General features: G+C 42.3%; 8 protein-coding genes across 8 annotated transcripts; 4 read left to right on the top strand and 4 right to left on the bottom strand.

Annotated features, from left to right (window-relative positions):
* Positions 1-892: 892 nt before the first annotated feature.
* CLUP02_07010 (glycosyl hydrolase family 7) lies at positions 893-2,604 on the bottom strand (the record flags this gene model as incomplete). Its single annotated transcript, XM_049286007.1, has 10 exons — positions 893-901; positions 946-993; positions 1,060-1,131; positions 1,159-1,290; positions 1,402-1,429; positions 1,514-1,724; positions 1,790-1,994; positions 2,121-2,140; positions 2,193-2,488; positions 2,555-2,604. 10 exons carry the CDS (start codon positions 2,602-2,604, stop codon positions 893-895), a joined length of 1,071 nt encoding a protein of 356 aa, XP_049143150.1.
* Positions 2,605-11,295: 8,691 nt separating this feature from the next.
* Positions 11,296-12,946, bottom strand: CLUP02_07011 (uncharacterized protein; the record flags this gene model as incomplete). Its single annotated transcript, XM_049286008.1, has 9 exons — positions 11,296-11,311; positions 11,357-11,517; positions 11,587-11,651; positions 11,704-11,933; positions 12,020-12,270; positions 12,378-12,525; positions 12,586-12,659; positions 12,800-12,866; positions 12,930-12,946. The coding sequence occupies 9 exons, from the start codon at positions 12,944-12,946 to the stop codon at positions 11,296-11,298; spliced, it is 1,029 nt and encodes a 342-aa protein (XP_049143151.1).
* A 254-nt stretch (positions 12,947-13,200) lies between these two features.
* On the top strand, positions 13,201-13,599 carry CLUP02_07012 (uncharacterized protein; the record flags this gene model as incomplete). Its single annotated transcript, XM_049286009.1, has 3 exons — positions 13,201-13,258; positions 13,346-13,398; positions 13,453-13,599. The coding sequence occupies 3 exons, from the start codon at positions 13,201-13,203 to the stop codon at positions 13,597-13,599; spliced, it is 258 nt and encodes an 85-aa protein (XP_049143152.1).
* Positions 13,600-13,653: 54 nt separating this feature from the next.
* On the top strand, positions 13,654-16,677 carry CLUP02_07013 (uncharacterized protein; the record flags this gene model as incomplete). The annotated part of the gene is made up of 5 exons (XM_049286010.1): positions 13,654-15,155; positions 15,217-16,211; positions 16,239-16,294; positions 16,446-16,539; positions 16,595-16,677. The coding sequence occupies 5 exons, from the start codon at positions 13,654-13,656 to the stop codon at positions 16,675-16,677; spliced, it is 2,730 nt and encodes a 909-aa protein (XP_049143153.1).
* Positions 16,678-16,913: 236 nt separating this feature from the next.
* Positions 16,914-18,044, top strand: CLUP02_07014 (uncharacterized protein; the record flags this gene model as incomplete). Its single annotated transcript, XM_049286011.1, has 1 exon — positions 16,914-18,044. The coding sequence occupies one exon, from the start codon at positions 16,914-16,916 to the stop codon at positions 18,042-18,044; it is 1,131 nt and encodes a 376-aa protein (XP_049143154.1).
* Positions 18,045-18,377: 333 nt separating this feature from the next.
* Positions 18,378-20,814, bottom strand: CLUP02_07015 (flavin-containing monooxygenase; the record flags this gene model as incomplete). The annotated part of the gene is made up of 5 exons (XM_049286012.1): positions 18,378-18,500; positions 18,555-19,550; positions 19,632-19,738; positions 19,800-20,295; positions 20,797-20,814. 5 exons carry the CDS (start codon positions 20,812-20,814, stop codon positions 18,378-18,380), a joined length of 1,740 nt encoding a protein of 579 aa, XP_049143155.1.
* A 661-nt stretch (positions 20,815-21,475) lies between these two features.
* Positions 21,476-22,108, top strand: CLUP02_07016 (uncharacterized protein; the record flags this gene model as incomplete). The annotated part of the gene is made up of 1 exon (XM_049286013.1): positions 21,476-22,108. The coding sequence occupies one exon, from the start codon at positions 21,476-21,478 to the stop codon at positions 22,106-22,108; it is 633 nt and encodes a 210-aa protein (XP_049143156.1).
* A 389-nt stretch (positions 22,109-22,497) lies between these two features.
* Positions 22,498-24,423, bottom strand: CLUP02_07017 (uncharacterized protein; the record flags this gene model as incomplete). Its single annotated transcript, XM_049286014.1, has 3 exons — positions 22,498-23,923; positions 24,066-24,195; positions 24,294-24,423. The coding sequence occupies 3 exons, from the start codon at positions 24,421-24,423 to the stop codon at positions 22,498-22,500; spliced, it is 1,686 nt and encodes a 561-aa protein (XP_049143157.1).
* Positions 24,424-24,568: the final 145 nt, after the last annotated feature.

Raw genomic sequence — 24,568 nt, forward strand, 5'->3', positions numbered from 1 at the left:
CACGGGCTGCTTTCTCCTCACCTATCTACCGGAATCCGGTCGAGCCGTAACGGTTCGGACGCGTTACCGAAGCTAGGGTCGAAAATGGAGACAGACTAATTGGTTTATGTAACCATTATGAGAGTTCGGGGATTCTAATAGGATTGGAGGCCCGAATTTCCATGCGAGTGCCACGGCCTTTCATTGGGCAGAGGACCGTCTAATGAACCTAGTCATACCATCTCGACACTAATAGCCTCTTAAATCAACGGTAAAAATGTGGGCGCAGCCAAACCGGTTTGTGGCCAGACCGGGCCGATGAGCGTGGGCAGGGCCCAGGGGACCGTCCTATCTCAAATCAAAACCTTACAAACTCAGAGCAGTCGGAGGTTGAATTTCTGATTAAAGGAGAAATGTCGGCAATTCAATCAGCGTTAAAGATCATTGTCCGATAATCGTAGCCCTACAGCTGAACTAGGCTGCCTCGACCTATAATACATGACTAGTGACCGTCCACTTTGCCGCTAGCATTCGTTACCTATTAAGCTTTAAGCATAGACAGTGTATGTTAAAGACGAGTTTTTATCCGTTCTACGTACGTCTCCCATAATTTCTGCGTTGTTTCGTTTTAGTAGCTTTATTAACAAATCCCATATGTACAGACAAGACAGGAATACTACGAGGTAAGACTTATGCACACGGGGCACAAAAGACGAGCAGCAAAAATTTCGGATTTCAAGAGTAACGACTACGTACAAAGAGAAAACGACACCCTACACTACGACCGACAATATTCTAGCTATAAACACAAGTATCCATCACGAAAGACCAAGTTTACTTACAGGCTTATCGTCGCCTCGCCGCCCCGTTACCAGAACATACAGAGCCTCAGGCCAGACGATAATCACACATCCTAAGCACTCTAGCATGACGAGCAACAAGTTTCTACGAACGAACTTATTTAACGGTTGAGCCGATGGGTCCGAAGCGGATGTTGGAGTACGTGACAGTGGCCTAGTTAGTATCGGCGTCAGCTCTATACTTGCCGTTCACTTGGAAGAGAAACGAAGGGTCACTTACACTGGCAAGACTGTTCTCAACCTCAGCAGGGACACCGGAGGTAGTGGGGCAGTCTCCGCGGGCGGCGCCGGGCTAACCAGCCTTCTCGGGAGGGTAGACAGAGTCGAGCCAGAGCATATTAGCATAGTAATCATCCCAGAGGGACATCACGAGCACCCACTTACCGCTAAGGGCCGAGTTGAGCTTAGAGAAGCCTCCGACCTCGGAGAAGCGGTCGCGGTCACCAAACGCCTTGAATTAGGCGGTGCAGAACTCAGGGGTAACGGCGTTACCGAATACGCCGCTAATAGTCGAGTTAGGCATATTGATCTTGGCGCCGTTCTAGACAAAGTATTACGCGACCTTGTTATTAGAGAACTGGGTGACAACGCTAGGTATTCATAATCAGCTACTAAGTCATGGTTTCGCCTATCAAAGGCTAGAGGAAGGACAACGCAGTAGAAGGATAACTTACGTGAACTTCTTAGAAGTATCGACCGTCTTACCCTTACTATAGAAGCCGGTAGCACCCATACGGTAGGGGTTAAAGTCACATCCGTTAGCATCGCAGTCGCCAGCGAAGCGGTCCGCGGAGTAGGTGCCGCCACAGCCGGACGTCTCGCAGACGTGATATGCGTTATTCGTGCATGCGTAGGGTGTCACGGCGAAGGAGTGAGAGTTAGACTCTATCGAAAGGTTAGCAAGAAGGTTCTAAGGGATGGATAGCAGATATGGCCGAGAAATTGCGTACCCCAGACGTCCATCTCGGCGCAGTAGGCACCGTAGGGACCGACGCCAGCGTTAGTATCGTTAGATAACGGAACCCAGCCCTCGATGTTGGCCTTGCCGCCGACGAACTTGAGATCACGGGCGCACTGGGCGTCGCAGTATCCAGTGCCGTACTTGGCACCAGCCTTATTAGTAGGGTACTTAGCCATGCCACCATCCGCGTCCATCTATTACAAAGTAAGTAGCTAATACGGAAGTCTTTCCAACGTTATAATTATCCTCGAAGATTGTTAACTTACTTGCACAAAGTAGAGGGCACCATTCAGACCACAATCAACCTAGGATAGGTCGACGTCGAAGGCCAGCTCGTTACCTATTGGATATTTAGTAACTAACACGAAAGCCTCTTCATTAGCCAGACTAACCTGTCAAAGTGAACATCTCATAGGCCGAGGCCGAGTTCATAAGATAATGACGAGAGCCAATGTTCTTGCCGTAGGCGTGTTGCGTGACGAACTTCAAGCTGAGAGCGTTACTAGAGGTAGTAACACCGTAAGTAGCAGCGTAGTCAGCGCCCTCGAGAGAGCACTTGGAGGCGCAATCCGTCGCGGAACTGCAAGCACTGGTCCACTTGTTACCGTCGTAGCAATTAGTGCCGGAGGCATCGTGAAGCCATCTCCAATTGTAGTCGATAACAACCTCACCGTTGACGTTGGTACAGCTAGAGGCGGTGCACTTCTACCAGGTCAACTTCGGGTGGGTCTCGGTCTATAGAGTACCTGCCTACTGAGCAGACACGGCACTGATTACAGCGAGGAGAACGGAGAGTGAAAGCATCTTAAGATGAGATATCAACAGCTAAGGATGTTCTGGCTAGTAAAGAAGATCATAAGTTCCACGACATCTTGCGTGATCCTATCGGACTTCTTATAGCCCTTCCTGGGACTTTTTAGGAAGTAAACCTTGACGAATACTCTTTCATGGAGATCCAAGTTCCGTGCGCATTATTAACCAAGACCTCAGTACCAGGCAAGGGATCACCGGGAAGCGCACCGAACATCCCTTTTATCCCATGACCGATAGGATCTTCCATGCCTACTACGGAGGCATTTATCCGTTGAGCAGTAAACAGAATCGATCCGACTTAGGTAAACAGGCATCTAACGGTCCTCGACAAAATGCTAGGGGAAACTTTCAACTTGCCCCTGAAGGCTGCGGGAACCGGAGGTCCCCCCCATCGAACAGCAAAGCGTTCCATCAATCGCTCGATGCAATTTAAATTGCAATCAATCCTCATGTTAGTATAGGTGCGGGGGAGGAGAGGCGTGTCTTCGAGCCCAAGAACGCGGAGTGTACGGTACTAGACGGAATCGGGCCCCGGCATCGTATAACACACGAGCTCTAGGTGAGCTAATACTTTTTCTTCTTGAGTCGTGATTTGAATAGGTCATCTACTTTTCCTTCCAGTCCAGATGTCTTTTTCTAACGGACTCCGTTGAAGTTAACGTGATTGTTGCCGGTCCAACTACAAGTTCAATTTACGATATACTTATCTTCTCGTAGTTGCACCCAAGACCTCATGCTTGCCAAAGCCAACGATGCCAATACGGAATAAGCACTCGTTACCAAGGCTCTTAGTAAGCTATTAATAAGTATATAATATAAGGAAGAAGCTTATAGAGGCTAACTATTATTAAGGTTTAAGAAATAAATTATTAAAATCTACCCTTCTCTCGAGGTATATTATTAATACTTTATATATACTTAAACTACTCCTTTATTACTTAGTCCTCTTTTTTATACTCTTTAAGCTATTCCTTAATTAATAAAGTTTAATTAATAAAGCTTAATAAAATACTCCCTCCCCTAGGCTTTATCCTAAAGCTTATTTATAATTTATATATATTATATTAATCCCTTATTTAAAAAATCCTTAAATATATAATACGAAAGTAAGTATAAGTAGCGCTTATTAACTCGAATATAAACCCCTTATTCTAAATAATAACCCTATAATTTTATACTTAAGTTACTCCTATTTATAAGCTATTTTTATAATTATTAATACCTAAGTAGTCGTCGCCCTACTTTTATTTATTAATATTAACCCCTTTTTAAATTACTACGATTCTAAATTCCTTTTTTCTTTTTTATTTATAATTATCCTTTTTATATATAATCTCTTATTTTTATTAATATTTATACTACTCCCTCGTTATATAAATATTATAACTAACGAATATTTTTTAAATCCCTATTTTTATATACTTCCCATACTTAAATAAATCTTTTATAAAGTCGTTTTATATTCGTTACTAACTCGTTTTAATATAAATATAGTTCTTAATTATAAAGTTATTATTATTAATAATAAAATAGTTATTAATATTACGGGTATATTTAATAATAATAATAATAATAATAGTCTACTTAAAAAGCTTAATATCTTTTTTACTTACCTTAATTTTATATATATATTACTATTTATACGCTATTTATATTAATTATTATAAATTCTTATTAAAAAAAAAAAAAAAGCGAACGCTAAGAAGATCGGGGTTGGCTAAGTACGCTCGTTCCTTTATTTTATTTACGTTATATATAAAGCGCTTAATTTAAAAACTAAGTATTATAATTAACTAAGTTAGTAATTTATAACCCCTAGTTCGCTCTTTTATTTAATACTTTTTTAAGATCTAGCGTACGTTATATTAAATATACTATATAGAACTATTTTTATAAAAATATAATAAGTACTTAGTATAATTATTATTTTATTACTTCTTTTACGTATTATATTAATAATATTTTAAGTCCCTAAGTTTATAAAATCTATAGTTTAAACTTTATAAAGCACCGCTCTCGTTTTAAATAATAACGTTTATAATTTAGAGGTTTATTACTCTATTATTATTTTATTATCGCTACTACTTAGGTTATTAATATTACTCTATAGCTCTAATAAACTTACTAAATCGCTACTAATAATATATAAAGGGTACTTAAATATATTAATAAAAAGGCCCGCTCGACCCCTATTATTAATAATAATAATAATAAAGTAATTATAAGCTCTTTTTACGCTACGTTTTTATTTTATAATAACGCTATAATTATATTACTTCGTACTATTTATAATAAAATATACTACTTAAATAATATTCTAATTAATATATAATCGCCCTACCTACGCTCCGTATTTATAACTAATTATTTATAAATTTATTAATAATAAAGAGATTATTTCTTTTATAACGACCCCTAAAATAGTAACTAAAGTAGCCCTTTTATATATAAGAGTAGTTTTTTTATAAATAAAAATAATCCTCTCGCGCGTTATAAAAATTAAAAAAACGGTTCGTAATTAATACGTTTATATTACTTAGTTATAACTATATAACCCACTTTTTTTTTTTTAATAACTAATTCGCTACGTTATTAAGCTTATTAAAAGCTAAGGCGCGCTACTTAATTAAAACTTATTTTTTATATATATTAATTAACGTTACGTTTTTAATATACCTAACTAGCTCTTATATATTTTCGTTATTACTATATCCCTTTTATTAAATTAAATATTATTACTTCCTCTTTAGCCCTTTATATTATATAATATTTTTTATTTTATAAAATAGCTCCCCGTCTATATCCTTAATAAATAAGGGCTTCTAAGGGGCTTTTTTATAATATTAATATAGCTCGAGTAAAAATATATAAAATATATTATATATTTTATACTACGTTAATATATTTAGTTAATAAGTAACCCCTACCGTTCTAACTATTAATTTAACTTTAAATAAGCCTAAATACTTATTAATTAATTTCTAGCTAGGACGCTATTTATTAATATTCTTTTTTAATAATGATACTTAGTTACTTACTTTATATAATATATCTATCCTAGCTTTATTAGCTTATTATTTATATATTTTATATACTTTTTATATAAGGGGTTATAAAGCTTTTTAATTAGCTTATAATTAGGCCGCACGCTCCTTAATTAAAATATTTTATATACTATCTCGAGCCCCTATTAAGATTAATATAAAGTATATAAATAAGAACCTAAATAAGGCCTTAGTAAGCGCTTTATAAATTACTAAATACTAAGCGTTATTATATATAAACTTAGCTAAATAAAAACGCTATGCTTAATTTAATTAGTCCTAGGTATAAAAGTAGTAAAAGTACTACTCTGAATATTAGTTTTACTATTCTATTTAACCGTTTATTTATAAATAAAACGTAGTATTAAAACGCCTTTTTATTACTAAAAAATAGTAAAAATAAGTCTAAAACTTACTTATAAATAACGACCCCCTATTAAAAACGATCCTTTTAAGTATTCTAAACTTAATAAAAATCTTTCTAAATAAGAAGTTTATAAATCCCTAGGCTATAAAAGTCGTCCTCATAATAATATAAATACTATATTTTATAAATCGGTTTATTATAATAAATACTACGTTATAAAAGCGCCTCTTAATTAGTATAATTAATATAAATAAGCTTATAATAAAATTTAGTAATATCTTATATTATAACTTAATTAGAATAAGTAAAGGGTATAATAAGCTATATAGCTTATAATAATAAAGCTTTGTTTATTAATATATCTAGCACGTATAGCTTTAACGAGGTAATGCGGGATATTCTTATAAAGAATATAAAAAGTAAATATTCATATAGAAACAAGAATATATGAATATAGGGGATATAAGCGTATATAAAAGAGGTTTTTGTAGTAAAGAGAGTAATATAGTTGAATTACTATATGAGAAGTTGCTTGCTTAACGAAAGGTCTAGGTAGGCAAATACACGCCTACATATAGGTATAAAAACCTCCTACTAGAATGTTCCATTGCTTATTAATTATGATATAATTAATAAGCGTATACGTAAGTGAATGCGTAATCGTAGTACGTAATTCCGCCTCGAGTAAATTCCAGATTATTCAGTTACCTTCCAGTACTTTCCATTGCTCACGTAAGCTTATATAAGCAGTATTGCTTACATAATCAATACCTATTATAATTTACAGAAGTCGTAGATTAATATGGTACATAGTTTGCTTACGTAATATTGATAATAAGGCGAATAATAAGGTAAACAAAGTTACCTTTGTAACAATATACTATATAAATATTAATATAACTTTTTATATCCCTATTTACTCTATTTTAATAATAATAGCGTTTTAGTAACGCTATTATCCGCTTTATATTATAATATTTTATTATAAATATATCGTAATATATTTTAATAACTTCCCTCTTTAGCCCCTTATATAATAATATATAAGTATAGTTATTATAATATAATAGCCCTTTTAAGTTATATACTTAGTTTTATTATTATTTCTTTTTAATTAAATAAGGCCGTCGGTTCTTTTTAATCTACTATTTATCCCTTATAAAAGTATCCTCTTATTAAATAGCCCGTAGTTAATTTATTATTAATAACCCCTCTTTACTAATTATTATTTTAAGCGCTCTTATTATATTAAAGTTTTATAAAATAAGTAGTTTGTAATCTATAGTTTTAATAATAAGCTTAAGTAGCTTTTTAAATATTATATTATAATTTTAATACTCTAAGCTCGTAACCCCGTTATACTTTTTAAAATATTCCTTAAAGTTCTCTTAAACTAAAGCTCTTAACTTCTTTTACTTCTTTTTTTATATTATTACTAGTTCTGTTTTTAAAATACTTATTATCCTTTTTATTTAAAAGCCGCTCCTATAACTCGTCTTTATATACCTTATTATTATAATTTTAAAAAGCTCTTATATATTTTTAATATTATAAAAGTCTTTTTTTATTTTTAATAATAGCTCTTCTATTTTATTATTATTATTACTTTTATTATAATTAGGTTTTTATAATAATCTATTTACTAAGCCCTTTATACTTAGCTTAAACTTAATTTTAATATTAAACGTTACGAGTTCGTTTAATTAGTATAACTATTTCCTATTTAATTTCTTTTTTATATTTAAGAACTATAAATTAAAATAATTTATAAATACTATAACCTAACTTTAGTTATAAGTAAAGTAATATTACTAGTTTTTTAATACGTTTATAATAGCTAATAGCTCCGTATTTCTTATACTATAATAGCTCTCTATATTTATTAATTTCCTTAACTTATAAATAATTAAGTACTAATTACTTTTAAATAATTACGTAATTACTAAGCTAATAGCTCGAGCTAAAGCGTTTATTTATAACTATACAAATAAAATAAAGTTAAAATATTATAATAATAGTATATTAATAAATACTACTAATAGCCTCTTAAATAACTTTATAATAAGTATTAATAGCTCTAACTATCCTAGTTTTACCTTCCTTAATAAGTTTATTAAAAGTACTATTATCTTAGTATAGTTATTAATAAATCTATAGTAAAACCCCGTAAATCTAAAGAACGTTTATATATTTTTAATACTCTTTAAAAATAGCTAATTTACTATAACTTTAGTATACGTAAGTTCTATCTCTATACCTTTATTAAATATAATATACCCTAAGAATCCTATATATAATATATAGAACTCGTATTTATTACTATTTAAATATAAGTTCTATTATGATAATTTTTATAATATACTACGTACGTACTCTTTATATATTACGTAATCGTTATTATATATTAGGATATTATTTAAGTATATAATATAAATAATATTAACTAAGCTGCTTAGAACGTTATTAATATATACTTAAAAAATCGTAGGTATATTAGTTAGCTTAAAAGGTATAACTAAGTACTCGAACTACTTATATTTAATATAAAAAGCCGTCTTTTACTTATTGCCCTTAGCTATATATATATAATAATACGTATTTTTAAAATCTAGTTTTATAAAAATAGAAATATTAAATAATCTATTTAATATCTCTTTAATTAGTAATAGCGGCGTTCTATTTTTTTATATAATCTTATTAATCGCTCTATAATTAATATAAAGTCGTAGCTCTCCTTCTTTTTTAAATATAAAAAAGATAAGTACTTTTATTAAGCTTATAAAAGGGTATATCTAGCCCCTAGCCTCTATTTTTATTAAATAATTATATAGGATCTCGAGCTTATAGTTCGATAATAAGTAAATAAGTCCTTAAAAAATAAGCGCCGTATTATCTAGCTTAATATAGTAGTTATATAATACTCTATTTAATAATAAAATAGCCTTCTTTTTTAAAAATAAGTTATTAAAATCCTAGTAATATAGCTTTTAATCTTTAGCTATGCTTATTAATACTACGTTACTATTTATAACTAAGTTAATTACGATATATATAAATATTACTAAAACTAAGTTATTTAATAGCTCCTTTTTTAGGGTATCTAAGTAAATATATTATTTATAAATTAAATACTACTACTTTTTTTATTTCTAACTAATTAATAAGTTAATATCCTCTAGCTAAAAAAACTAAGAATAAGTATAAGTACCGTAATATTAGCTATTATAAAGTAATATAACTATATCTCTATTATATAATTATTATTAGTAATTTAAAGCTATAAATAATAACTTCTTAGTATTTCTATCTATTTACTCTCTATATTTATTAACTATAGTAATAAATAAATTCGTAAATTAATATTAAAACTATTAAATAGCTTAATACTAACTACGTTCCCTTTTATTTTTAAATCGATAAGGGCACTTAGCTTTTCCTATACGTAGTTTAGGTATATATAAGTTAGGATATCTAAGTATTACCCTTATTAATCGCTAACTACTCTCTTTATTAAAATAATATTTAAGCTCGTTACTAATCCGCACTACTTAGCTAGGGCAAGGTCTAATTAATAGCTAGTAGCTTTATCCCCTTTTTAATTATATTTATAATATATAACGCTCGAGTAGCTATTAATAAAATACCCGGTTTTATTATAATTATAGTATTATTAATACTACTCCTATAGTTATAAGCAATCCCTTATAATATAACTAGTCTCTTTATAATTATAATACGTAATATCCTTACTAAATAAGTTATAGCGTATTCCTTATATATTTAACTTATTAATACCCTAATATTTCCTTACTAACTCGTTCGAGTTTAAATTAAAATATTACTTAAAAAACGTTTATAAGCTCCTTATTAATAGCGAGGATTATTTAATACGTCTTATTAATAATACTAACTATAAATAAGTTTATAAAAGTTCTATTTATAATACTATTACGAAATATAGTTCGGGCCGTAACTTACTTATTAATATAAAAATCCTCTATTTTTTTATTAAGATATATTCTAATTCTATTTCGAGCTTATTAATATAGCTAATAAACTTATTAACTTTCTTTTTTTAACTTTATAAAGTACTATTTAATTATATACTTATTACTATTCCTTAACTAATAAGATTAAATAAGTTATTTTATAAAAAAGTCTTTAGTTCCTCTTATATAACCTAGTTTATTATAAACCCGGGGGTCCTTTAATAATTAAAAATATAGTACATTTAAGAGGTCTTTATATTATTACTTAGGTAGCTAACTATATATATTACTTTATTATAATCTATTCTTATTTATTAAGCCTATAAGTTAAAATAATAATAATAATTAAAAAAAAAGCTCTATTAATCCCGTACTAATTTACTAATATATAATAAATTAAAAAAGAATAGTAATCTAAATATAAACGTTCTACTTATAATACTTATTTAAATTAAAAAAAAGCTAATAAATAAGGGCTTGAGTAGTACGAACTTATTACTTTATTATTACTTAAGTAGCGCTTTAAACATAGTTTTATTTATCGAACTATTTTTAGTTTAGGAGTTTACGTTCTTATTTATATTAAAGCTAATATTTAAAGCCGTTATAATTAAGACCGTAGCCCTTAATATAAGGGCCGGGCTATTTAAAAAGCTCTATAAGTATTTTAAATTTACTTATTTTTTATATAAATACTCTTTATACGTTATAATAATAAAAAAATTTCTAATTATTATTTTTATTTTTATAGTTTTACTAGCCTATTACTTATTATTTAGTTTAGGTATTAATAAATAAGGGTAAGAAGTTCGCTATTTTATTTAAAATTCGTTAATACTCTTAATAATACGGTCTTTTTATATTATTATTATATTATTTATTTTATTACGCTTTACTTTTATATCGTTTATTAAAAAAAAGTAATTTTAATAGGTTTAATAAAAAAGAATTTTTTTTTTATTATTATTATAATACTAACTACGCTCTCTTATTACGTCTCGTTCTTATTAATATTTTAAGCTTTTAGCCTAGTCCCCTTTATAAATAAAGATTTTAAATTATTAATAAGTATATAATATATAAAAAAAGCTTATAAAAGCTAATTATTATTAAAGTTTAAAAAATAAATTATTAAAATTTACCCTTTTTTTAAGGTATATTACTAACGCTCTATATATACTTAAGCTACTCCTTTATTACTTAGTCCCCCTCTTTATACCCCCTGAGCTATCCCTTAACTAACGAGGCCTAACTGGCGAGGCCTGACATAGGCTTATCTGTCTTAGGGCTTCTTCTGGCTAGGGATGGTCGCAGAGATAAGGTCTAGATCGTCTTGGGCCTACCGGCGTCTAGCAAGAAGGCCTTGGGCGACCATCATGTCCGAGAAGGTGTTTCGGAAGAAGCCTTGCGGATGATACGTGGGTAAGGTGGGTGATGGGTGCTTGTCTTGAGAAGTCTGGCTGTAAGCAGCCCGGACCAAGAGTTCATACCTACTTCCTGAGCTCTTTTAGGAGATTATCTGCCCGCGCCCTTCAGAAGAAATACCACACTAGGGAGCTTATTCAAGCGTCACAGCGCGATCGATAAGATCTAGCAACAAGTCGATTGATGACTCTCTGCGATTCCCAAACTTCTTTCCTAATGATGATTCCGTCGCCAGCGCGCCGCCGCCGACTTTCATGTATCTCACCCAGTGAATTTGGACTCGGCTCAACGGTGAAATCCCGGCTTTGATTTCCAGAAGCAGCGGTGTTGATGTTGTCATGTGGGCTGAAGCACTTGCCATACTTGGACCGGGATGGGACCCTAGTCTGGGGTAATTCTCCTGAAAGGCCGGCATTTATATTAGCCCCAACAGGGGTCGGAGGCATGCATAAATCATTCCACCACACACGATCGAAATGAGCGACGAGCGAAGCGCTGCGGACCAGTCACGCGGCGGCAGTCGAGGAGGGGTAAACGGGATGTGATTATAGGATAAATGTCTTTGATCCAACCTCAACTACTTTCCCATGGGAATTCGATATTGCTTTTGCCCCGATGGCTCAACCATGAGGTGAGAATGGGGTGTTGCTTGGATGTGACTTGCCAGTATCGGCCTGGTCGCTGGTTGATATACGGCAAACATTGTGTTTTCCAAAGTATGTAGCACCCAAAGATGCATCTGATGTGGCTTTCGGGAAAAGAAATCGGAATATCCCACCCCGTTGTCACATTCTATGACCTTGGCGAGTTTCATAGAAAATAGTTGAAGCGACTGGTAGCATTTTGTGAGACATCTTCACTCGATTAATGTCGAGAACGATGAGTTGATATTGAGCAACCATGAGCCTATTCTCGAATTTCGAGCTCCATGAAGGGGACTGGTTTCTCAAGCTCTCCCACGCCATGCCTCTGCGTGTCTAGAACCTGTCTTGGATCCCATGGTAATTGCCTATAGATGCAGTCCTGGAGCATTTTGTCATGCCCGTTTTTGAAGCAGAAGTATACAGTATGTGTATCAAGGGAGTCCCTTGCTTGTTGGGCTTCTTCCACGAGTCGATTGCGCCAGAAAAGTCTTTAGTAGATATACAGAATATCAGAAACAGAGGGAGAGAACATCGCTACTGAGGGTATCTGTTTATGAACTTGCCTCATTCTCTTTGACTTGGCCATGTTGCGATTCAATCAGGTGATGTCGTGCTTTTGTTACTAACGCTTTTATTGCTAGCCGTATCCTTTCTTTAAGAAGCTTCGCTATTTCGTTTTACTAAAAAGAATCTAGAATATTAGAACAGACTTCTTACCAGGTGCAATGAAGGAAGGCACTTCTCATCGGGTTTCGAGAGAATCTCAATAAGCGATTTGAGGATCCTAGATGGCAGCAAGACTCTTTTAAGCTTGTCGATATCTAGATGCTATTGATAGTATACTCACCCAGCCTTGCGTTTCATTTATCAAACTAGCCACGGACCTTGTGTGACAAAATATTGTGACGGCCATTACCTCTTTGATATTTGTCTATGTCAAGATGATTACTATTAGCCCCGTTGTTTTTACATGAAGTATTACGAGTCTTGTTCGGCATTCCTTTAGCTTATTCTGTACGTATATTATTTGGAGAATGTCTTTCACGTACTAAGGCACAGAACCATCCTGTCTGGTATTAGAAGAGTGAGATACAGTGCTCATATATCTTAGCGCAAGGATGACCTTCAGAATATTAGGGATGCACCTTCCTCTTTCCCTGGACCTCCGGGTTCCCAGTATGAGAGTGGGGCATTAGGTAGGCTGCGCTAGTCCTTTCTGGGGTGGCAGAATTTGAGCCGTGTGAAAACTATCGCTTAATTCAGGACCCACTCAAAATCTCACGTGTATCTTCGCACAAACCCTGGCCACTCTTACTGTGCGAAAATGACTCCCCGCTTTTCTCGGTGTTTCCCCTTGTTACCTAAGGTAGCTCACCGCCCTGGAGCGTCGACTCGGCGCAACACCAGAACCTCCGCACACCCACTTTGGACGCGCACACAGGACAGGCCGTCCCGAATCGCAGCCGGAGCTTCTCCGACAATCAGCCATTCTCACTCAGCACCGCCCATCGCATTAGGAGGGATAAGACCAAGGGGGCCATCGCCGGGCCCTGCTCTTCTCTTTTTTCGAAATGTCATCGTCGTTGGCCGACCAGGAACCTCAGCCAGAGGACCAGCAGCAGCCGGCGGATCATCAGCCCGACCCTCAATCCGATGCCCCTGCATCGCCAACTGCCTCTCAGCAAGCGACAGCTCACGCCTACGCCAGCAATGGACTTCAGGTCCTCCAAGCTGCTTCGGATGCTGCAGCTGCAGCGGCTATCCAAAATGTCCAGCATCATCTGAGTACCGTTGCAGCCGCTGCCGCCGCCGCCGATGAGCAGCAATTACAGCAACAACACCAACAACACCAACACGAGCCTCAGCCTGTTGAGGAACAACAGCAACAGCAACAAGAACAGCTGGCCATGTCCTCGGCTGTCGAGCAAGACCAAGACCAGCATCATCAGCAACACCAGCCGCCGCCGCCGCCGCCCCCTCCTCCACACACCCCGTCCCAAGCGCCGCCTCACCAACTTCCGCCGCAGGCTTCTCATGCCTCGACACTCACAGGCGCTCCGCCCGCATCTCCGCTGGCCACCGATGGCTCTCTCGGTGCCGTGTCACAGAGCGCCATGTCTGCCTTCCCTCACGCCTTCGCCCCGATGCCGCCAATGCCACGAGACCCGACAGTCAACCCGAAGCTGACCCGCTTGCGACGCGCCTGCGATATGTGCTCCCAACGCAAGGTCAAGTGCGACGAGTCCGGTCCGCCGTGTAGGCCTTGCTCCGAACTCAATGTCGAATGCACCTTCAACCGAGAGCTGAAGAGACGAGGACCCCCGAACAAGCATGCCGAGGCTGCCAGGGCCGCTCGAAGGCAGAGAATCGAGCCTGGCATGAGTGGTTCGCCCACCACAGCCGCCTTCACCTCATATGGCGCTGCCGTTACACCCTCGCCTTCGCCGCACAACGCTGCGCAGGCTCTGATTTCCATAGCAGAGGGGCCGGGTCGTTTGGATGCAGAGGCCATCGCGCCCTTGCCCATTCTCGAGCTCTTGATCGACGACTTCTTCACCTACATCCACCCGCTCGCCCCATTCCCCCACGAGCCGACATTCAGACACTCCTTTGCCAACAGAGAGGATAGAACGAATCCCGAGTTTCTCGGCTTGCTGTCCTCCATGATCGCCTCTCTAGTGTCATCCTTCCCCCGGTGTGCCAGACAGCACCTCAAGACCCAGCACAGCACCCACCTCTTTCCGAGGGCCATAGTCATGATTGAGAGATGTCGAGATATTGCCCTCGATACGCGGGGTCCTCGATGGGCCCTGAAACAGAAGACGTTGGATGATGCCGCCACCAGCTACTTTCTTGGGCTCGCGGCAGGCTACACTTTCCAAGTCCCTCGCTTCCGCTACTTCATGTCTGAGTGTCTGTCTCTCATTCGGGAGCTTGGCTTCCACCGGCCCAAGCATCCCAATGAGCTTCCCACCTTTGGCAACGATAATTGCTCGCCCGATCCCCTACCTTTCCACCACATAAAGGACCAGATCGGCAAGCGCATTTTTTGGTGTCTGCTGCTCGGCGTCAGGTACGTTCGCTATCTTCTATCATGCAGGTCACGTACATATCTACTCACTCACACATCAAAGGTCCTTCTCACAACTAGGCGCCTCTCATGCCGACTTGGTCATCGCCCCGTCCACCCCTGGACTGCCATATCCTGCCCTGCCCGAGAACGTCGATGATCTTTACATCATGGCCAACGAAATCGTGTATCCTCCCGAAAGCTCTGTCACTCTGCTTACTGGTTTCCGCTTTGCCGTCGACATCTACACGACCATGAACGCCATTGTCAGCGTGGAACTCGTTTACGGCATGAGCACCCTTCCGTGGTCCGATCAGAGGTCTCTGCTTAGAGACGCTCTCATTGCCGCCAAGGACATCATCGACCGGCTTCCGCCCGAACTTCAACTCAGTGCTTCTCATGAGCAGTCCAGCGGATTCGGTACCCTTGAAGATGCCGAGCTCCAATACGTGCCTCCCGCGTACCCTAGTAGCCAGCCTCCCAACGATGTTCGAAACGTGATCAAGAACCACCCCCAACGCCGGCGGCAGCTTCAGTACGAGATTCAAAAGGCTAACATCTACATCTCTCAACTGGCTACGCGTTCATTCTATGTCGAGTTGTACTTCAACTTGCGCGACGTCCACATGTCCGACCCCAACAAAGAAGAGCAAGTTGGGGATAACGCCGAGGAACAAGCTGCCAAGGGAGCCGAGGATGCAGAGGCAGCCCGTGTCTTTGAGCTGATGACGGCGGAGCGGGAGCTGATCGTGCAAAATCTTCTTCACGTGTTGGGCTCCATCTCACAGCGCAACCTCGAGCCTAACGGCGGTTCCCTCATCAACAAAGTTCGACAGGTGGCCTCCACCCTCCTCAATGACGCCCCGGAGCGGAAAGGCCCGGTAGCTATGAAGTCGGAGGAAGCGCTCGTGAAGCTCATTGACGTCCTTCTCAAGCTCGAGGGAACAGGGCCAAGCGGTAGCAACATGGCGGGAGAGAACATGACACCGCAGGATGAGGAAGAGGAGATGCGAAACTGGGCTCATTTGCGTGATTACCAACAGCGCTTCGCTGCCCATGGTGGGTTTGCTGGAAACATTTGACGAGTAGCCATGGAGTCTACTTTTGCCAACGACAGCGGCATCGATGAGAGATGGTGTGATGTATCAGTGTTTCGACTATAGAAATTCTCAATCTGGGAGCAACGAAATGGGTAACAGTTACCCTTGTCTATAAAATGGCTTTGAAGGCGTGGGCAGAGAGAAGCGTAATCCCGAGGAAGTGGGACAGGACATCGGATAATAACGATACCAGATCATTCTCACCACATCATCATCCTCCGTCAAAGAGGAGAGGTCTCTTTCATCCCTTCACACGCTGCAATTATTGGATGGATACGTGACGTTGAGTGAGGGGGAGAGATGGGACGCAAGACGGTCCAATCAAAGGGATTTTTGTTCAAGACCCAAGATGCAACCTGCAGGAGGCCATCCATCCAGGCACAGGGCACCTTGGACTCCCTAAGAACCTCCAGATGGAGGCCTAAAAGTCACTCTTTTGCCGGCAGAATCATCGCATCACGGAACTGCCTACTAGAGAAGCTCCTGCCAAAGACACAAAGATAGGAAAAGTACCCGATCGTGGAAGGGAACAGCTTCGCACCTCCCTAAATCCTGACCACTAGGTTCCCTTGGGCCTTGCGGTCATCCCAATCTTTCTTTCTCCAACAACACAACCATCACCAGCTCCTGGAAAATCAATTCTATTGCAGTAGTCATCACGATGTCTCTTCGTCAGAATCTTACCAAGCCCATGGTGGTTGATGCTACCGAAGGCCACGACCACACCCACACCGTCGTCTTTCTCCATCGCTTCCCCGAGACCACCTCCGAGGAGGACCTTAGTCGAAAGGTCCTGTCCGAGAAGCTGACGATGAATCACAAGACCCTCCGCGAACAATTTCCCTCAGTCCGCTGGGTCTTCCCCTACCCCAAAGCCCATGCTCGTCCTTGGAACAACCTCACGCCCGAAGATCGAACCGCAGTCGGTATGAACATTGGCAGTCTGCCCTACATCGCCCAAATCATCCTCCAGGAAGCAAACAAGGCTGGTGGTCTCGATCGCATCATCCTTGGTGGAATGGGACAGACTGCCGAGGCAGCTCACGATGCAATGACGTCCTTTCCCGAGTGTAAGATAGATGCCTACGATAATGCCGACGACATGTCGTCATTCCTTCAAAAGACCTTCCACGCCGACTGCACGAGTCTTGAGCATCTCAAGCTCGCTGGTTTCGTGGGAATGCACGCCCAGGACGCCAAGATAACGTCCGACGTCAGAAGCATGGCCGTCTTGTCCAAGGAAGTATACACAATGAAGAAGAAGATCAACGCTACCCTCGTCGCGCAGACCCCTCACAAGTTCATCAACGGCGGCTACAAAATTCAGAATAAAACCTGGGACGGCAGCCGCATCGATGATTTTGCTAGCTTCCTCGAAGCCATCGGCGTGGAACGCGGTCTCGATATCAAGAAGACGAGCACCGAGACGCTCATTCCCAAGAACCGAGAACCGACCCAGAAGTGGGATCCCCGTGATACTCTCAGCGACGCCCAGAGATACGCCCAAGAGATCCTGGAGCAGAAGAAGGAGAATGAGGAAATCAGGCGAAAGCTGCTTATTCGCATCGAGGCTGACAAGGTCGAGCGCAAGATCAAGGACGCGCGCGAGAAGGCGAACCGAGGCAACATCAACAGTAAGAATAACTGGCTGAAGCCGGCGGATTCTGTCAATGTTCTCGGCGGTGTTGGGTACCGCTCCAGCCTCTCTCAGGAAGAAGACGAGGAACAGGTAGGAATGCCGTTATCCCGCAAGTCAAATCAAGCTAACACAGAGCAATCCAGCAATGAATAAATCAGCAGCGGCGATATTAGCCTCATCCAAAAGGTCGACCTCATTGGTCCCAAGAAGGATAACATGACGAAGTCGTTTCCATAACAATAGACAGATGCTTGTCCTTGATACTCGCTTCTCCTATGTCTTGAATTATGAGTTTAAGCTTTCAAGAGAGAAATTGACTCAGACGGGTCAAGATCCTGATTTCCGGTTGAATATTGGGATTTTCAGTATCTGTCGCTTGATATTCACAATGCTTCTCAAGTATGGGCGATCGGAAGACGAAGGACCCGGGTATCTGATCTGGTTTTTACCTGTGTAAATAAAGCTCGTCCAGACTCTTCCCATCTACTAAACCAGGATACCTTCTTCCACGGCCTTAATTTGTAGGGCTAAGAGCCGCGAATAAGAGCGACACAGGGCGAGATTCCCACCCATGTAGTAGAACCGCGGATGGCCGCTGCTTCTCCAGATCTGCCCGAGGTTAGTCGCCTTTTCCAAGGTTCTGGTCAACATCGAAAAACTTACAGAGTTGATCTCGCCTTGCTCATCAAGATCCCAACACTCCTTGACTCGATCCGCCACCTTGTCGCCTAAAATATTACGCGTGCTAGACCTCATGCCATCATATCCCGTCGCCAGCACAACAATGTCAGCATCCAAAGTCGTACCGTCCGCCAACTTCAGACCATTCGGCGTGAAGCCGGTGATGCCCTCAGGGCTATGATGGACCTTGACCTTCCCGTCGACTATCAGCTGACTGCAACCGACGTCAATGTAATAGCCTCCGCCGCGAGTGATGTATTTGCGGTAGATACCGCTTCCATCAGGTCCAAAGTCAAGCTTGAAGCCCGCCTTGTTCAGACCGTCTAGCAGCTCCTGGTCGGCGGCGGTGATGGCCTTGGTACCGTGCGTGCTCAGCGCGAATTGCACGGGGATCGGGATGCTCTGCGCAACGATGTCACAGTCTTCGGTTGGGGGCCCGCCCTCCTCGTACATTCCCTTGTGCATCACAAAGATTCCCTTATTCGCTGTAATGACATAGGTACCGCCCCTTTGGATCATCGTCACCTGCGCCGCGCCGGCTTCGTAAAAGTTTTGGCAGATGTCGTGGCTCGAGTTGCCGGAGCCCACGACGAGGACCTTCTTGCTGGAGAGATTGTTGACGAAGGAGGCGTCTTGGTGCTGGCTGCCGTGGTATACTATACCCTTGAAGTCGCCTTGTCCGGGGAATGTGGGCGTGATGGGATCGCCGGCTTGGCCGGTCGCCAGAACGATGTGACGAGGCTTGAGGGTGCGGAGGGTGCCATCTGCCCGTCGAAGCTTGACGGTCCATGCCTTTTCCTGCTCGTTGTAGCTTGTCTCCTCAATGTTGGTGCTGGTCCAGATGTTGAGCTCCATCATTTTTGCGTAAGACTCTAGCCAATCTGCAAGCTTGTCCTTGGGCATGAACTGGGGCCAGTTTCCGGGGAATGGGATAAAGGGGAGATGACAGTACTGAATCGGATCATGGGTCATCAGAGTCTGCATGTGAGATGAGTGTTCAGGTCAGCGTTAATTCCATCGCAGGCTAGAGATTGTGATGAAGACACCAGAAAGACAGACCCTGTATCGCTTGCGCCAGCTGTCCCCGACGTGCTCATTTCGATCCACCAGCAGAGTCGGGAGGCCAAGATTCCGTAGACGAACGCCAATATTGAGCCCAGCATGTCCTGACGAGACACAAACAAGTCAGCAATTCTTGACTACCAGCATCGAGGATATGCAACTCACCGGCGCCAATGACCAACACAGTAGGGTCTTCATCGACAAATTCCACCTGTCGTTCGCGCCTCTCCTTCCAGTTTCCCCCCTTGGGATCCACGTGACCCGTAGGCCTGCTGACTCCCACCGCTTCCTCGAACCCCTTCAGTTCTAGGAGGGTGAAGTTGATCATGAAGGCTTTCCAGGTGTCGTCCGCCTCCAACGCCAGTCTCACCATACCCTTGCCACGGCCAACGCTGGACTGAAAGTCAAACATGCTCTCCACCCAGTGAACACCAGGCGCAGGGTCCCCGAAAGACGGCTGGAATGCGCCCTTCTCTCGGGGGACGATTTGGCGGATACCTGCCCGAGGCTGATTTTCCTTGAAAAATGTCGCGATCTCGTCGAGGCCGTTGATGGTCCTGAAGTCCCATGAGAGACCGAGAAAGTCTCTGATCCAAGCATCTTCGCGGAAGATAGTCGATAGACCGTCTTTCACGTTGTTGGCGAGCACTTTCTCAAACGCCTGTGTCCAAGCCTTGATAATTTTCCGTGCATTTTCGGGTGTTTTTCAAGTAGGTTCCCTGAGGATGGGGAGTTTGATGATGTAGTCGTTCTTCGCCATGATGCGTCTATCTCTACCCTTGAATTAGCAGGGTATTCGCCGTCTATACCGGTATGGATATCACGGTAAACTTGGATGACAACGTTCGGCTTTAAATGGGAGCTGAGCACGATCGGACAACATTAGTCCGCACCGCGGTAGCTCTGACGATCGGCTGCAAAGTTCACAGCTTCATGCAGGATCCTGGAATCTGATTGCCGAAAGCGAAAAGACTCGGCCCGCTGTCGCCTGCATCATGTCGGTTGATGGACACGTCCAACACATCGATCACGACCAATAACATGGAGAAGCCATCAAGAACCCAATGGGCCCTGTCTGATATCAGCTACCCCTCCCCGACAGCCCTGACATGGCCCAACTCCAAAATCCACTTGTAAATGTTAGCTGTGGCTGTTGGGGCACCAAAGTGGCTCGCTGCATGGTGGCGCGACACCGCGTGAGGGGTCGCTCGGTCTCGCTGATACCCTCGTTCTATTCTTATTTTGTGAATGATTTCAATTATTCAGAAGGACCGCGTCGATGTTTTAGGCAGGCAATTGTTCTCGCCGTTCGATTAACCCCATCAATTTGATGCCCCAGAGACAGAATGAAGCTAGATGAAGTGCGCTCTTCACGTCCGATCGTTCATCTCAATGACAACATGAAGCCGATACGTCACTGAACGAGGGTTGCTTCGGACCACACTCGGCCGATGGCACTGAAGTACTTAAGACGAGGAGAAACGCCTCTCAAACGTCTAGCACGTGGGGTTTTTTTCAGATTGAAGAAGAAAACAGCTTTTCGATATAAATCAATAATTATCTCTACCGAAATTGAGAACGAATTTCATCGAATTCACGGGCTCAGCTTCAGTTCTATCTTCTTGACCATTATATAATCTCACGACGACATAAACATCTGGTCTCAACATGGCGACTGCGGGGATGCAAAACCCGTCCTGGTTTCTGTATGGCCCAGGCTCAGCCAAGATCATGGACCGGCCTACTCCTACTCTCAAGAACGCAAATGAAGTTGTTCTCAGGGTCAAATACGTGGGCGTGTGTGGATCTGATGTATGTCTCCTATCAGCCCAATCGACTTGATGTTGATCGATCTCTACCGGGTGCACTTCTGGAAAGAAGGAGGGTTCCAGCGCAAAGTCAGCGACGAGAAGCCTATCGTGATGGGTCATGAAGCCTCCGGTACCATCGAAGCAGTCGGTTCCGCCGTCACCAACGTCAAAGTAGGCGATAACGTAGCGATCGAGCCAGGGGTTCCCTGCCGATGCTGCTCAGCCTGCAAAAGAGGCGAGTATAATTTATGCGTCGCGATGAGGTTCTTCGCTGACCCTCCGGACTCCCATGGGGCCTTGACAAAGTATCTCGTCATGCCGGAGGACTTTGTCTACAAGGTCCCTGACGAGGTGAGCCTCCAGGAGGCGGTCCTCGTGGAACCCACCGCCGTCGCCGTCCACGCGGCACGTCTGGCTGAGATCAAGTACGGGCAAGATGTCGTCGTGACTGGGTGTGGGACGATCGGATTGCTCTGCGCGGCTGTAGCCAAGGCCTTTGGCGCCCGACGCGTCATCTTGGCTGATATCATCCAGGCGAAGCTAGACTTCCTGAAGTTCCCATGCTGGTTCTGTCCGAAAAGGAACTCAGAGTCCGAGGATGTTTTCGATACGACTCTGGCGATTATGAGTTGGCTTTGTCGCTTATTGTGGAGGGCAAGGTGAAGCCTAAAGCGATCCTGTCGAGTGTGACCCCCTTCGGGACGGCCACTCTGGCCTGGGACAAGACTGCAAGGGGCGAAGGAGTTAAGAATATCATTGAAGGTGTCAGAGATTGAGGGAAGCCCTCGCTTGAGTGTAGGTAATGTCTCCGCCGTCTTCTTCTCATAACCCATATTAGGACAACGATTAACGTGCTGCGCTTTCTAAAGCGTATTCCCACAGGAAGATGTAGGATACAGAGAGTAGGAGCGGTAACAATAGTGTCAAAAATAGCAGCAGCAGCAGCAACAGTAGTGATAGTCAGAATAGAACTGAGGTATTTGGCGGCGAAATGCTTCATTGTGTCACCCACTTGGCTTCCTGAACTCGCTGGAAACATGAAGTGCCATCCTTTATGCCGAGTCTGCGTACTCCCAGATATGCTTCTCTATAAAATCGAGGGCCCTCATATCCTCGTTCTCCTTCTTGATCTCCATCACCCGCTTCTTGTACTTGTCGTTGGCAAGCACCTCCTCTACTCCCTCTGCAACTTGTTGCGACGTTGGGCGACCAGTCTTGAGATTAACAGCTACACCCGTCCATTGCCCACGCATGGAAATCTCCGGCTTGTCTTCTGTATCGCCTCCGAGCACCATAGGTACCCCATTCACTATTCCGTGCAGGAAGCCTCCATAGCCAGCATTCAGGACCCAAACATCTGCGTGCTTGAGCAGGGCGTCGTACGAGAGGAAGTCGACGACCTTGGTGTTGGCCGGAATCGTGAGCTCTTCGGGAAGTGTCGCACCCTTGACACCCAAGATGGCAACGAGAATGATATCATCGCGGTGAGCCAGACCTTGTATCGTAGGGATGATGAGATCCGTGTAATTGATAGCGATGGTACCCTGAGCAACTCCCACAACCTTCTTGTTTCCGGCTGTGATTTCACCCCACCATTCTGGGTACTTGTAGTTCGGGTCGATGGGCTTGGGCGGTAAACATCCCGCGTACTTGATGACATCGGGGAGATCCGATCTGGGGTACTCGAGGCTGGGCGAGCACATTTGCAGGGTAACGTCGTAGCTGGTTTGCCATGATTCGAACAAGGCTGGCGGCAGCTCGCGCGTACCGCCGAGGGCCTTGACGACGTCGTTGTACTCCTTTGCTGCCGCACCAAAGGGGCCCATCGGGCTAAAGAACATCTCATTGAGGAGCTTGTTCCGCCCGCGGCCGGACTCGGTCGAGTCGGGGGGGAGACCGGGTCCGAAAGGCGCAGTGTCAATGCTCGTGGTCACGACGGGGATAATGTTGATGTCGACGACGGGCGGTCTCGTGGTGTAGCCCTTAGGTAGAGGCGTGCCGTACATCATAGGGGCAAGACCCATGTAGAACGTCTCGTGGACAATGACGACTTGCTTGTCGGGATGCTCGACACGGATCTTCTCGAGGGTTTCCATCAGGACATGGAAGTGAGGCGTCACAGCCTTGATGAAGACGTTGCTTAGGTCGTACATCAGGCGGGGTATGCCAACAGGAATCTTTTCGCGAATGGCTTGCTCCTCGGGGTTCAACATGGGCGGAATGCTAACATGCTGGGCACCGATGCGCTTGACTTGAGGGTGGAATTCTTCGCCGGCGATGAATGTGCCTTCGAAACCGCGTTGGATCATCTCATCAGCAACCTGAAGAAGGGGATAGGTGTGTCCTGTTGCTGGTGCCGCGCAGAAGAGAAGGTAAGGCCGCTTCTTGTTGCCGTCGCTGACACCATTGTTGGCCGCTGCTTCGGCAGCCTGAGCTAGAGAATCTGCTGACAGTGTCATGATCTCAGATACTTTGTCTCTTTCAAGAGATTCTTGGGGTGAGTAAAAAGATGCTCGAATCGTTACTTAAAAGCAGAGAGAATGATGACATCAAGATGAGCGGCAGCACCCAGTGATTTATACACGTATGAATAAGAGAATCTCTAGGGAAGACACAGTACGCGGGGAGCTTCAACTCGATGCGGTCACTCATCTCGGTGAGATTTCCATCCGTACGCGCGCCGTTGGGTCGAATAGTCGCCGGCTTTATTGCGTTCAACGCTGCATCGGGCCGCATTGCGAAAGGGAAATCTGACAGCAGATTTTAGTACGTCAAACGGCCCTATCCTGCCTGTCTCCAAGCCTCAAGCTTGTTGTATGGGGCCATCAAAGAGCCAGTCAGCATGCACTAGTCGTATATCGTACACCAGTGTGCGTAAGGCAGCGAGTCATTGTGAGATGCTGCACAACCTCTGTGTCCACGTGAAGAGGAGTCGAATGGGCATGTTGTAGGGTCTTACCGGCGGTATTGAAGCCCATTGGTGTCATACTCTGATTATCGACGGTCCACGTCTCTACAGCGCGATGAGAAAGGGCACTGCAGGATCAGGGTCCTTGCAGCCAAGTCTCAGCCCGTCAGCGCGACGTTTAGAACGAACGAGCTAGTGTGGCCGTGGATTGAGGC

This window comes from Colletotrichum lupini, chromosome 3 (genome assembly GCF_023278565.1).
Source record: "Colletotrichum lupini chromosome 3, complete sequence".
Lineage (NCBI taxonomy): Eukaryota > Fungi > Ascomycota > Sordariomycetes > Glomerellales > Glomerellaceae > Colletotrichum > Colletotrichum lupini.